General features: G+C 41.9%; 1 protein-coding gene across 7 annotated transcripts in view; it reads right to left on the bottom strand.

Annotated features, from left to right (window-relative positions):
* LOC143887719 (GTP-binding protein, HflX) overlaps positions 1 to 14,468 on the bottom strand; it is a 53,182-nt gene that overhangs the window by 21,483 nt on the left and 17,231 nt on the right. For all 7 annotated transcript variants that reach the window (XR_013254352.1, XR_013254351.1, XR_013254353.1 and 4 more), the window contains exons 6-7: positions 4,294 to 4,389; positions 4,079 to 4,192 (exon numbers count right to left, since the gene is read on the bottom strand). Coding sequence is in view for 4 of the 7 variants with exons in the window: in XM_077391880.1 (XP_077247995.1) it covers positions 4,079 to 4,192; positions 4,294 to 4,389 (210 nt within the window). In the remaining 3 variants the exon portion in view is untranslated. The remainder of the gene's footprint in view (positions 1 to 4,078; positions 4,193 to 4,293; positions 4,390 to 14,468) is intronic.

The raw sequence follows: 14,468 nt of genomic DNA on the forward strand, positions 1-14,468 counted from the left end.
TCCGATGAGAAGAGATAAAGGCAAAGGCAATAAGAGGACTAACCAAAGGAAGGTCAAGAGAAATGAGCCTAGGTCAAATCACAAATCACATATCGGAGCCGCGAAGGAAGAGGAAAAGGAGCGACAAGAAAATTAAACCATGGAGGTAGAGCAGGAGGAGGTGGCTTGAGGTGGAGGAGGTGGTGGGAGGTGAAGGAGGTGGTGGCGGGGAGAGAGAGAGAGAGAGATGCGAGAGGGCGCGCGAGAGGGAGAGAGGCAGGAGAAAGAGTGTGAGAGGCGAGAGGGAGAGAGAGAGAGGCAGGAGAGAGAGGGCCGAGAGAGAGAGAGAGAGAGAGAGAGAGAGAGAGAGAGAGGCTGCCGAGCAGTGTTTTAAAACTCGGTGACTCGGCTTAGAACTCGGCTGAGTCGACGCGGATTTGCAGTGGCCGCGTTTCGGAGTCCTGAACTCGGCGAGTCCGGGCCATTTCGAACACCAATCTAAGTTTCTACTGAGATGTGGCGAGTGACAACGAATCTCGCCGAGTTCGTGACTCCTAAACTCATATTCCATCCTATACTATCAACCATTCAAAAAAGAAAAAAAAGGTAAGATCTGAAGGCAAAAATTATACGTGAAGAGTAGATCTGTATTTTCGTCGCCCCCTTTAAACCCTAGCTCAAGGAAGATGATGGGGTGCTGAAAAAACCATATGCGTGTTTTGTATTTGCTCTAATAATATGCTTTTTGTTTTCAAAAAAGTAAAATCTGCCCACACGTACTCAGAGCCAAGGTTTTAAATTTCGACCGAAATCCGAAATTTCGGTCAATACCGAAATCGAAATCGATTAACATCGAAACGAGACATTGTTTCGATCCAAATTCCGAAATTTCGATTGAAATTTCGTTTTCCTGAAATTTATGTCCGAAATTTAAGGAATTTTGCCAAAAAATCTGGAATTTAGTCATTATTTAATATCTTCCCGAAATTTCAGGCAGGATAAAATATTACTTCTTTTTTATTTCGTGAGATTTCGAACGAAATTTTGAAATTTTGGCAAAAATAAACGCATTCTGAAACCGAAATTAAAACCTTGCTCAGAGCCCATTTCCCTCTTGAAAGTAAGGATGAAAAAAGGGAAATGATAAATTCGCCCTTCTCTTTTACTTGGGATAGCCCCTCTAGTATAAAATAGTAGTCATAAATACACTATAGGGGGCTGTCCCAAGTAAAAAAAAGGGGTGTCCCGAGTGAAAGACAGGGGCGGATACATCACTCGCCCCAAAAATACATTATTTAAATTTTTTTAGGCAGTGTAATGTGCAGTGAAATGTCAATTCCAGCCACCTTTTTGCTTTTGTCATCTCTACTTTCCCATCTTGTTTAAATTTTTTTTATTTACAACTGTTCACAAATGAATCAGCTACAATGTGAAGTATGCTACATTTTGGGATTCTATACAACATTTATGAAGATAATGATGTAACTCTTTAATTTGATAGATACAACCCCTCTCTTTTCATTATTTCGAAAGGCCATTACGCTTGCACTATTGTTCAACAAACACTCACCTGTCTTATTTTATAATCATCTGACTGTTGAGAGCTTCTTGGAAATTGTAATAGCTTTTGACAGCTCATTAAATAATAAAAGACAAGGTGGGTTTGTCACGTTATTACATTATTAAATAATGGTAGTGGAATATCATACCCAAAGTATCAAACGATTAATATCTAAACAATTAATATTTTAAATCTATGAAAATGATGTTAGCACAGTCCTAGTTTGACATATAATTGACTCATTTTGTCTTTTAGTATTTAAATAGGTGTCTTTTAGTATTTAGTGGGCTCTCAGATAGCTAAGTGATCTAAACCATTCATTTGTTGGGCCCTACTTAATGGGTTTGGATTTTTGTATTTTTCTAATTTATTTATTTTTATAAAAATAATGACTCATCTGACTTGGCAGCGTCAACTGGGTTCTTGGCCGCGTCCGCGCCGAGTTGACAAGGATTTTATTCGTCCGCGTTCCGCGTCAAATCTGTGTTTTTAAAAACTGAGAGAGAGAGAGAGAGAGAGAGAGAGAGAGAGAGGTGAAAGGTTGAAGCAAGGTTTTAAATGTCGGTTTCGGCCACAATGGAAACCGAAATATTTCGGTTTCCGGTGGAAATTTCGGTCGAAATCATGTAAAAATTTGACAAAAATTTCGGTTGTCTTAAAATTTCCACTGAAAAAGTACAAAATTTCGGTGGAAATCTTTTACATTTCGGTAGAAATTTTGTAAATAAGGGTGAAAAATGAAATTTCGGTTAAAATTTCGGCCGAAATTTCGGATTTCGGCGAAATTTCGGGGAAATCATGTAAAATTCCGATTCAATGTAATTTCAGTTTCGGTCCAAACCGAAACCGAAATATTTCGGCCAAAATTTCGGATTTCGGCTGAAATTTAAAACCATGGGTTGAAGGAGAGAGGAAGGAGAGAGAAGGAGATGGGTAGGCCTAAGGCATGGGTGGGGAAGATGGAAGGTGGAAGAGATGGGTCTCCAATGGAGATCCTAAGGGCACACCCTAGGGCTCTGATACCATGTTAAGAGAGAAAGAGACGAAGGAAGTGAATAAGTTAGATGACTCTGCCTCTCACTCGTGTACTTATATTAAGAGAGAAAACATATAATGACCACTATTCCCTTATGGCATTACACATACAAAAGATACTTCTAACAAAAAGGATGGGGGAACACCCCTTATCTTGCCAGAATCTTATCCAAACTCCCGTATAGACCTTGAATCTTACTCCTGAAAACCTATGCTTGAAACAAACTATGTCTCTCCAAACCGTCACTCCCGGTAGCCGAAATTAGACTTCAGTCTCCCAAAAATTTGCGAAGCCCTCGGCCTAAAATTTATTTTTTTATACTTTTCTGAGAAAACTCAATAGAAACCAGGCAAAACAACTTCAAAAAAAAAAAAAAATCACATAATATATGTGATCAACCTAAGGTTTCGTCAACCCAACGTACAACTGCTGGCATCAGCCACACGAACTTAGGATGTTAGATGCATGGTTTTAAATTTCCCCAAAACAACTGAAATGTTTCCGTTTTCATCCCCATCGAAATGAAATCTCAATGAATTCCTTCCATGCCATTATATCCATAGAAATTCCTGAAATTTGACCGAAATTCCCAAAATTCGACCGAAATGGTCGGAACGACAAAACAAATGGAAAGATGTTATGATTTGCATTTCATTTCATTAATTTAGAGAATGATATTTGGTAGGCAACATCATTGAACAACACAACAAAGTAATCATACCTTATACATAGGATGTCAGATTGACATGGGGCGAATAATACCTCATAACTCTATGTGGTATTGATATATGAGTTAGGGTCCTTAGGGGAGACCAGTCGAAATATTTCTGTTTCTGTACCTAACGAAACCAAAATTTAAAACCTTGGTTACCTGGAGGTTCAAAAATCATAGAAGGATAGTAACAATCCGCAAGATCTTGAAGCTCTAACACCAAGTTACGAGTTAGCACAGTAAACGAATCAGCAAGGAGGGAAGAAGAGAGGAGAGGAAGGGACTTTGTGGGTTTCAAAGCAAAAACCCTATGACTCCTACATATGGACAAACATTACAAATACGGTTTCATTATTCAAGAGTCACCATCGTATGATTACACGAATAGTGACACATCAAATTTGATGACCCCCTCCCCCAATGATGCGAAATATATCGACATGTATGACTTATCTAATAGAAGTAAGCACCACACCTAAATATTGATTTGTGTATTACTTTTTCTAACCGAACTAACCTATGCACTAGAGCAATGTTAATAATCATACTTTCGCTTTTTTATTTATCTCTTAATCTGTTAACCTACCAATACTTGAAGTAATTTCTTATCTGTAAATCATCAGGTGAATGATTTGACACATAACAATCGTTTCACTTGAATCAATATGCAAAAGTATGTTTGGGAGTACCCTTCTAGCGTATCAACCAACATGTACCTTGAACATCTCTCAAAACTTGTTGCAGAGTAGCAAACAAAACTTGTTGCAGAGTAGCAAACAAATTGACTGACCTGTACTCTTCTGGTTGTTGGATCAAGTGTTGCAAATAACCGATCTTCTGCAAGAACATTGGCTCCAGTCAACTGGTTCAGCAGTGTACTCTTTCCAGCATTTGTGTATCCTACCTGAAATATCCGTGCATTTTACTATGGAAAATCAGTGACCATCAAGGACATCTCACATTTCTATATCACATATGATCTTCACCTTCCCATTTTGTGCTTACCAAGGAAACTACAGGAACTGGTACAGATAAACGGCGGTTACGATATTGCTTTCGATGCTGTCGAACAGACTCTAACTCTTTCCTTAAAACACCAATCTGCCAAAAAAATGAGTTAAAAATGCTACAATATAAAATTCACATTCCATAGATTGGCATTTACAAACTGAATATGAACTTCATGCAGATATTTCATACTTGGCTTTCTAGTACATAAAATAGGTAAAAAAGTAAATGCATCATAATCCAGAATGTATCAACATCGCATTTGTTTTAGTGTAAGAAGCAAAAGATAACACAAATCATATGCAAGAGATCAAAATGTAAAAGTGGATAGGCTAAACACATTTTCGATTGGTAGAATTAAGAAACTTTAGGGGCCGTTTGGATGCACGGATTTTAGAATCTTGGATTTCCTCAAAATCCTGGATGGGAGACGAGAGAAAAAGGAGACCGTCCATCGCTTTCTGATTTGTCGCCTTTCTTTCTGTCGAGCAAGAGAGTAGGAGATCGTCGTGTGCCCAGGTTTAAGAAATCTCAGGATGGGGGAGAGATTTCTAAAGCCTGGATTTCTTACTTAATATCCAGGATTCTATAGAGAAGCGAAACTAAGAGTGCAGAGGACTGCCATGGCTTTCATACTAAAACCTGGATTCTAAAATCCAGGTATCCAAACAGCCCCTTAGAGGATTAGAACGCAGAATTCCAAAAGAAGCACAGGATCTTTCACATAGCAAATCATCGATATGCATATCCGCATAAGATTGGCGCACAATCATAAATAGCTACCAAATAAACCACAAACGATAGATTCATTAAAGAATTTAAAACCACATAACACTAGTGTTCACAACAACTTAGGCTATGCCAACTCCTTTTCCTCGGGTTGGTGAGTAAATGAACCTTGACATGTTGAAGAATATTGGGAAACTTTTGGAAATGTGGATAACCATTCACATGGGCACAGATCTCCATCCGGGCACTTGTGGTTTTTGTCGCCTTTATATCGATTAACTTCTCCTTAGAATCGGGTCGAAACCGGATTCACTTGAGAAGCGCTTAGAGTCACCACCTAAGTTAGAGGCCTAGGACACATGTTGACAGTTACGACACAGTTCCAATTCCCTAGAGGTAGATCCGTGGTCCAATTACAGGATTCGAAAGTCTTAGGAACCAATCCCGCCCAGTAAATACTGGTCTCTACTAGAAAAGTGGGCTTATATATGTAAAAACCATGATTACTTTCGTATTAGAACTGTTTAGATTGAAAAAGTCTGATGAAATCTGGCATAGACATGGAGTGAATGCAGAAATATCAAATGTCTGTTGGTTGCAGGCCCGTGTACGCAAGTGCGTCCAAGGCAAACCCTACCGACGCTGCTACGTACGCAGCTCTGCAATGGGCAGATGCTGGAGGAATGATGGGAAGATTAGCTATCTTAATAGGATAAGGAAGGCTTAAGTGTGGAGTCCCCCAAATCATATAATATTCTTGCCTAGTGATCATAAGGGTTTGTTAAAAGCCTCCACGACCATTTAGCTGAGAGAGCTTTGCTTGTGGTTCGGTTCTACTTAATTATGTGGACCCTTCTTACAGTTGGTTCATCATTCCATAAAAAATTTCATAGGATTCATTTAATTTTTCAGCAACCTGGGAGGGGATCTTGAATAATGACATGAAGTAACTAAGAATGTTTGAAAGCGAAGATTTAAAAAGCATAGTCAGCATGGAAGAGAGAAATTTCCCTTTCCAATTCTCAAACCTAGATTCAATTCTTTCATTCACTGGATTCCACTCATGAACACTTAAAACCCGTGTCTTTTCAAAGGGAGACCCAAATACCTTACAGAGAGGATAGAGGCTTCAACTCTCAAAATAGAGGGCGACATTAATCAGCTCCTCATTGGTTCAATTCCCCCTTCAACCACCACGAAAGGAAGGACTCGAGAGATAATTTTATACATGCCCTGACCAAACCGATGTGTAGAATTCCTTGATATATGAGACATTCCATTTTGGCTATAATAAAAATGAGGGAGGCATTGAACGCATTGAATGTTTGATGGCAACATAAAAATTATTTCATTACTAATATAACCCCTCATTTAATTACCTCCCAAAACTACTAAAAGAAGGCCATAGAAAAGCCATCTAGCCTAGAGGCTTAATCCTTGTCCAAGGCAAAAACTGAGCGACGAACTTGCTACCTAGAAAATGAGAACACCAAATTGTCCTCTTGAGTGAAGAGACCATGGAATACATTATGATCTTTACCCAACATAGGGCGTAACAGACACATCTGATTGTGTTTTAGAAGAGTGTAGCAAAGATATACAAACCAAGGGTTGCGAGCCAATGGAAAGATATTGGGGAATCATCGAGGCCTATGAGGAGCCTAGGACAAAACCTAGCGTCAAGGTGGTGAAATGAAGCTACGGTTGTGAGGATATCTTTGCTTCGGTTGAGCTCCCTCCATGGGATGTCTTTGGGTATTGGTTGTAGAAGTAGGACATATTTTTTATTTCAGAGCGAGATGATGAAAGATGCTTTAAATAGGTTGTAGAGAGATCTGGATTGTTGTAAGCATATGAAGCTATCTTCTTTGTGCCAAAAGAGTAGCCATTTTTAAGCCTTCTGGAATCCATATCCATCCCAGCTTCTGATTGAGCACAAGATCTAGTCATCAAAGACAGGGTGATGCTACAAGGAGTTTTCCGATAAAGGGTATGCTCTGGTGGCCATGGCAGTCTTGGACAGGTCTTTCCGCTGGTTTGAAAGCACGGAGCCAGGAAAGAAAACAATCAGATGTGAGAAAAAAGCCCAAATAAATTTGATGTAATTGGATAAATGGCCCAAAAGGCTGCATTCTTCAAGACAAATGGTCAATAAAAATCCAAGGGTCAAGCATTGACTCTTGGTGCCTCTTGAAGAAGATGGGCACTTAGGGCACGTTCGGCAAGGCTTCTCATTCTCGCCCGATTAAACGGTCGAGAAATGGAGTGATGAGAAACTTTAGAAACGGTTATTTATCACTTCGTAGAATCCTATTTTTTAGTAGAAAAAGTAGGCGAAATTTTAGAAACGGACCTAAACAGGTAACGCAGCCGAACGAGATTTTAGAGATTTTTTTGGCTTTCCTCATTCTACACCCCTAAAAAGGAGAAAATCCAGGAAAAGAATAGTTGTCGAACACGCCCTTAATTTCCTCTTCTTTCCATGTTTTCTTTTTTGTTGTGAAAATGTCTTCTATTCTGGCAGTCATTCATCACCTTGAAGACTAATGTGTGTGACACAGTGATTCAGCAATCTGAGGATGCAGGAAGCAGTGCGCCCCTGTCGGGGTATCTTGGGTAACGCCCTAGAAGGAGAATTAAATTTTTGGACTGCGCTAAGAGTATTTCGATAATTCTGGATGTAGTGACATCAATATAAATAAGCCATATATTAGGGTAAAAGGTGTGAGTTTGGGGGTTTTCTTGGCTGAGAGAAAGGTAGAAAAGTGAGTTTGTAACCCTAATATTGAAATAGTGAAACTCTCCCCTCTCCTATAGATGTAGACACTGTCGAACCACGTAAATCTTGTGTTTCTAGCTTTTTGTGTTTTCTTTCTTGCATATCATTTCATGGTTAGCTGGACATTGAGTTTGATCTTGTTTTTGAAGAGAAAAATCTCTCGGTTTTCAATTTTTCCTTCGTAACATTGTTGTTCTCTCCTCATTTCATTCTTAGTAAAATCATTCGTTAAAAAAATGGGTACTAGTTTGAAGCACTAGTTTTGGTATGCCAACACTATTAAGTGAGAAAAAACAATCATTACTTGCATGTTTCTTAAGAGATATAATACATCAATTGGTCACTCAATTTGTATTTTGAATGGAATGGATATCATGTAAGTTCACTAGTTGTTGGTTTATTTGTATGCTTGAAAAAAAAAATCTAATGAGTCATAATATTTTGAAAAATAGTAGCTATGATAAATATGAAATTAGGTAAGGCTATGGGGCCTGACGGTATTTCTATTGAGACTTGAAGATGCTTAGGTGATGTGGGTTTGGTTTGGTTAACTAGATTATTTAACAATATTTTGAAAACTAAGAAGATGCCTGATGAGTGGAAGAAGAGCTATTTATAAGAATAAAGGGGGTATTTAGAGTTGCACCAATTACCGGGGAATTAAGCTGATGAGTCACACCATGAAGCTTTGGGAGAGGGCAATTGAGCATAGACAAAGAAAGAAAAGACACTAAGGTGTCAGAGAATCAGTTTGGCTTCATGCCCGGACGATCGACTATGGAAGCTATCTTCTTGATTAAGCGGTTAATGAAGAGATTTAGAGAAAATAAAAAAGACCCTCATATGGTTTTCATTGATTTGGAGAAAGCATATGATAGGGTTCCCAGCAGTGTCATGTGGTGGGTCCTTGAAAGGAAAAAAGTGCCTACTAAATATGTTGATTTGATTAAAGATACGTACAATGGAGCAGTAACTAGTGCCAGAACTATAGATGGCACGTCTAGTTGAGGAGAAGATGAGAGAGTACCACTTAAGATGGTCTGGGCATATCCAACGTAGGCCTTTGGATGCTCCAGTGAGAAAAGTGACTCATGCCAAGTTGATGGAGTAAAAAGAGGAAAGGGCGGACCAAAAACAACTTGGGCAGAAACAGTGAGGAAAGACTTGATAGTTAGGAACATAGAGAATGTTGGAATATGTAACTTGCCCAAGGGCATTTAGGACTTTCTACATCCCTTTATGTTTTAGTATAAAGATATGAGTCAGGGGGAGATAACCCTAACTCATTCTATTTTCTCTGTCTACTTTAATTTAACATGGTATCAGAGCCTTAGGGTTTTCTGATCCCTAGGGTTCTCTATCAGCCTCCATCTTCTCCGCCACCCCCGACCCCTCTCGCTGCGAAACCCAACTCCGGGCCAAGTTTCATCCGAGGTATACCGGTACATTGTCTTTTTCCTCCCGAGAAGGAGTCGTTCCCTCCGAGCCGAAGGCACCAGGCCCTCCGTCCCCGCCCCTCACATTTGCACCCCCCCAAAATTTTGGATTTGCACCCCCCCAAAATTTTCCAGGAAAATATTTTCTCGCCAACTTGGAAAACCTTTTCCAGGACCGAGGATATGCACCCCCCCAAAATCACTTTTCTGGAAATAAGTTTCCAGGGCTGTGTTTCGCCCCGCACCAGAAATTTTTTTTTTCCAGCCCCCAATTCGTAGGTTTGCTGGTAAGCCTCACACCCCAAGTTTTTCAACCCCCATCATTTTTCCTCCTCTTCCTTTCATCCCTTGGTAAACCCTACCACTCTTTTGTCCTTGTTATTATGTGTTAGATCTTCATCTCTTACTCTTACCCTACTTTGATTCTTGTTTGTCTTTGCGGCTCCCCCCTGTGCCTCATGGCTTCCCTCTTGTCAAGCTTCGTCGATGCCCGTCATTCTTGGAGCCGCGTCTAGCTTTCTTGGCGTATCCTAGTTTGCCCACCTATTTTGTTATCTCCTGTTATTCGTCTTGGATTGGATTGTCTGTTTCTTTCTTGCTTGTTGTTATGGAGGAGGTGCTTGACAATCCTTCCACAGGAGTGGCTCCTGGTGTTCGTCCGACACCCTCTTTGGCGTCTTCTTCGTCATCATCCCTCTCTGTGGATGGATCATTCCCACATATCACTACTGTTAAGTTGGATGAGGCAAACTACGTTACTTGGAAAGCAGCCGTCGAGAAGTATCTTATTGCCCGTGAGAAAGCCCACGTCATTCGTCGTGATCCTCCTCCTACGACGGATCCCACCTTTGATCGATGGGAACAGGAGGATGCTCTTGTTTGTACCCTTCTGTGGCAAAGTATGGCCCCTCACGTCTCTGGGCCCTTGATGCTTCTGCCTACTGCGAAACGGATCTGGGATCAGGTTACTCTTCTTTACTCTGGCGTGGCAAACATTAGTTGGATCTGCTCTGCCTATTCCGAGTGGGTGCGTTTCCGCCGTGGTGATTTTCCTCTTGCCACCCATTACAGCCAATTCGTTGGCCTCTATCATCAGCTTGATGTTTACATGCCGCTTACTACGGATCTCACAGAGGCTGCCCGTCAGAGGGATCAGATCCGTGTTGTGCAGTACCTTGAGAGTTTGGGTCCAGAGTACATGCATCTTCGTCAGCAGATTATCGATTATGGCGCTATTGCTTCCCTTACTGAGGTTTACTCCCGCGTCCAGCAGTGCTCTCCTGGTGATCCAATGATATCTGTTCCTATTGATGGTTCTGCTCTCGCGACCTATGATGGCAGTACTCGCCCGCCTCGTGGTGGAGCTTCCTCTGGTCGTGGCCGTGCCGGCTGTGGTGGTGGTCGTTCTGGTGGTGGACGTGGCCGTTCTTTTTGCACTCACTGTCAGCGCGAGGGACATTATATTGACCATTGCTATACCCTGCATCCCGAGCTTCGTCAGGCACGCTCGGCTCACATGGGTGCTACTACTGCTTCGGCTTCAGATTGCGCTCCCTCTGCTTCTGTTCATGCACCAGCTGATTCCACCTATACATTATCCCGTGCCGATTATGAGGAGTTCCAGCGTCTGCGGCTCAGTTCTCGTCCTCCCTCTGCAGGTTTCACCCAGCTAGGTAGTTCACCCACTACCCTTCTATCTAGCTCAGGGTCATGGATCATTGACTCTGGCGCATCCAATCACCTGACTGGTAACTCTTCTCAGCTTCATTCTTTTCGCTCTTTCTCGTCTCCCTCTCAGTCTATCACCCTTGCTGGTGGGTCCACTACACCTATCACTGGTGTTGGTCATATCTCCCCTCATCTTGCTCTTACCTTATTTTCTGTTTTATGTGTACCAAAATCACCATTTAGTTTACTTTCAGTTAGCCAAATTACTAAATCTCTTCACTGTTCTGTCTCATTTTTCCCATCTTACTGTTTATTTCAGGATCTCTCGACTGGGAAGACGATTGGAACGGGTCGTTAGGTAGATGGACTCTATCGTCTTGACTGCCGGCTGCCTACTGTCTTACATAGCTCTGTGGATACATTTCAGTGGCGTTGTCGCCTGGGGCATCCTTCACTTCAGCGGCTGCAGCAGACTTCTCTGGTTCCCGGACCTTTTTCTACTTTTCAGTGCAAGTCCTGTGAACTCGGGAAGCACCGTCGTGTGTCGTTTTCGTCCCGGATCATTAGTCGAGTGTCTAGTCCATTTGAATTAGTCCATTCTGATGTATGGGGACCCTCTAGGGTCGCGTCTACTACTGGCTTTCGGTATTTTATTGTGTTTATTGATGACTTCTCACGCATGACCTGGTTATATTTACTGAAGAGTCAATCCGACGTGTTCTTTGCTTTTCGCACATTTAATTCTGAAATTAAGAATCAATATAATTGCAATATTAAATGTCTTCGTACTGACAATGCTAGAGAATATTTTTCTGATACTAATGGCTTTCAATCCTATCTCTCCCAACATGGGATTTTACATCAGTCTTCATGTGCGTACACCTCTCAACAGAATGGTGTTGCTGAGAGGAAACTTCGTTATTTGCTTGAAGTAGGTCGCACTCTTCTTTTTCAGATGAGTGTTCCTAAGGCATACTGGAGTGATGCCCTTCTCACAGCGTGTTTCTTAGCAAATCGTCTTCCTTCCTCTGTCTTAGAGGGTGCCTCTTCTTTCGAGATTTTATCTCCTAGTAAGGAACAGTTTCCTCTGACACCTCGTGTATTTGGATGCGTTTGTTTTGTTCATCACCTTGGACCTGGCCGTGACAAACTCGATCCCTGGTCTGAGCGTTGTGTCTTTCTGGGGTATTCCCGTACGCAGAAAGGCTATCGTTGCTATAGCCCTCGTCTGCGTCGCTGGTTTGTCTCAGCCAATGTTACGTTCTTTGAGTCTGAGGCATTCTTCCAACATGACGCGGCATCTTTCACCCCTTCTCTCGAGTCCAAGGTCTCACTTCCCTTACCAGATCTACCTGCTTCTCTTCCGTCATCTCCTATTTCCGTGCGGCCAGCTTCTGCAGCTTCTACTTCTTCTGCCACGTTGGAGCAGCCAGCTCCACCTAAAATTACACAGCAGTATCAGCGGCGCCAAGTTACAGATAGGTCTCTTCTACCTCCTCTCGTACAATCATCTTCTGAGCCGATGATCCCTCTCTCCCGCTCTCAGGTATCTTCTCTTCCGCCTTCCTCTGTTGTTTCTGATTCTCCTATTGCATCTCGTACGAGATCCCGTTCCACTGCACATCCTATTTCAAATTTTGTTTCTTATGATAAGCTCACCAGTACCTTCCAGAGCTTTGTTTCCTCCTTGTCTTCTATGTCTTTACCACAGTCAGTGGCTGAGGCTCTTGACCATCCTGGCTGGCGTGATGCTATGAACCTAGAAATGGGCGCTCTTCATAGTAATGATACATGGGATCTGGTTTCTCTACCCCCTGGTGCCCGTCCTGTTGGTTGTCGGTGGGTTTTCTCCATCAAATACCTCCCTGATGGTACTGTCGAGCGCTTAAAAGCACGGTTAGTCGCGAAAGGATACACTCAGACTTTTGGTGTTGACTACACTGAGACCTTCAGTCCCGTTGCGAAAATTTCCTCTGTCCGTGTGCTCCTGTCTCTTGCTGTTAATCATAGCTGGCCCCTTCATCAGCTGGATGTGAAGAATGCCTTCCTCCATGGGGACCTGACTGAGGAGGTGTATATGGAGCAACCACCAGGGTTTGTTGCTCAGGGGGGAGACTTCCTCCTACGTGTGTTGCCTACGCAAGTCACTCTATGGCCTCAAACAATCTCCGCGTGCGCGGTTTGGGAGATTCAGTGAGGCAGTCATGCGCTTTGGCATGAAACAATGCGCAGTGGATCACTCAGTCTTCAGTTATCACTCTTCAGCTGGGTGTATTTTGTTGATAGTTTATGTGGATGACATAATCATCACAGAGAGCAATTCACAAGGTATACAACGTTTGAAAACCTTCTTGCAAAAGGAATTCTCTACTGAGGATTTGGGTCAGCTCAGGTATTTCTTGGGGATAGAGGTTGCTCGTTCTTCTAGAGGCTTGTTCCTATCACAGAGAAAGTATGTCTTGGACTTGCTAAAAGAAACAGGCAATCTTGGAGTTAAACCAGCCTCTGCACCCATGGATCCTAATGTGAAACTCGTTCTAGAAGAAGGAGAGTTGTTGGAGGATCCTAGCAGGTATCGCAGGCTTGTTGGTAAACTTATATATCTCACAGTTAGGGCCAGATATTTCATATGCTGTTGGAGTTGTCAGTCAGTATATGAGCTCTCCACGTACTTCTCACTGGGCTGCGGTGACACAGATTCTCAAGTATTTGAAAGGGGCTCCAGGGAAGGGATTGATGTTCAAAAGACATGGCCATATGAAAGTTGAAGGCTTCTCTGATGCAGATTGGGCTGGATCCCCAGCAGATAGACGGTCCACCACTGGGTATTGTACATTTGTAGGTGGCAATCTTGTTTCATGGAAGAGTAAGAAGCAGGATGTTATAGCTAAGTCCAGTGCAGAGGCTGAATACAGGGCAATGGCACAGACAAGCACGGAACTTATTTGGCTACGTTCACTTCTTTCTGAAATTGGCTTCATTTCATCTTCTCCTTCGCAGCTTTATTGCGACAACAAAGCTGCAATATACATTGCCAACAATCCAGTCTTCCATGAGCGCACCAAGCATATTGAAGTGAATTGTCATTTTATCCGTCAAAGAATCCAGAAAAGAAAGATTTGCACTGTGTTTACTCGGTCAGGGGACCAATTAGCTGATATGTTTACAAAGTCCTTAAATAAGTCAAAATTGAGTGATATATGTAACAAGCTAGGAATGTATGATATCTACATTCCAGTTTGAGGGGGAGTGTTGGAATATGTAACTTGCCCAAGGGCATTTAGGACTTTGTACATCCCTTTATGTTTTAGTATAAAGATATGAGTCAGGGGGAGATAACCCTAACTCATTCTATTTTCTCTGTCTAAACTTTCGTCTAACAGAGAACATGACCTTGGATAGAAGAGAATAGAAGAAAATGATCAATGTAGACGAACCCAACTAGTGTCAAGATTAGACTTAGTCAATTTGAGCTGAGTAAATTCTTTCACCTTCTTCATGAAGCTGACCCCAATTAGTTTGGGACAAAGGCTTAGTTGAGTTGAGTTGAGTAAAGCTCA

This window comes from Tasmannia lanceolata, unplaced genomic scaffold (assembly GCF_043159265.1).
Source record: "Tasmannia lanceolata isolate RefF3 unplaced genomic scaffold, GAP_Taslan_0.1 ptg000012l, whole genome shotgun sequence".
NCBI lineage: Eukaryota > Viridiplantae > Streptophyta > Magnoliopsida > Canellales > Winteraceae > Tasmannia > Tasmannia lanceolata.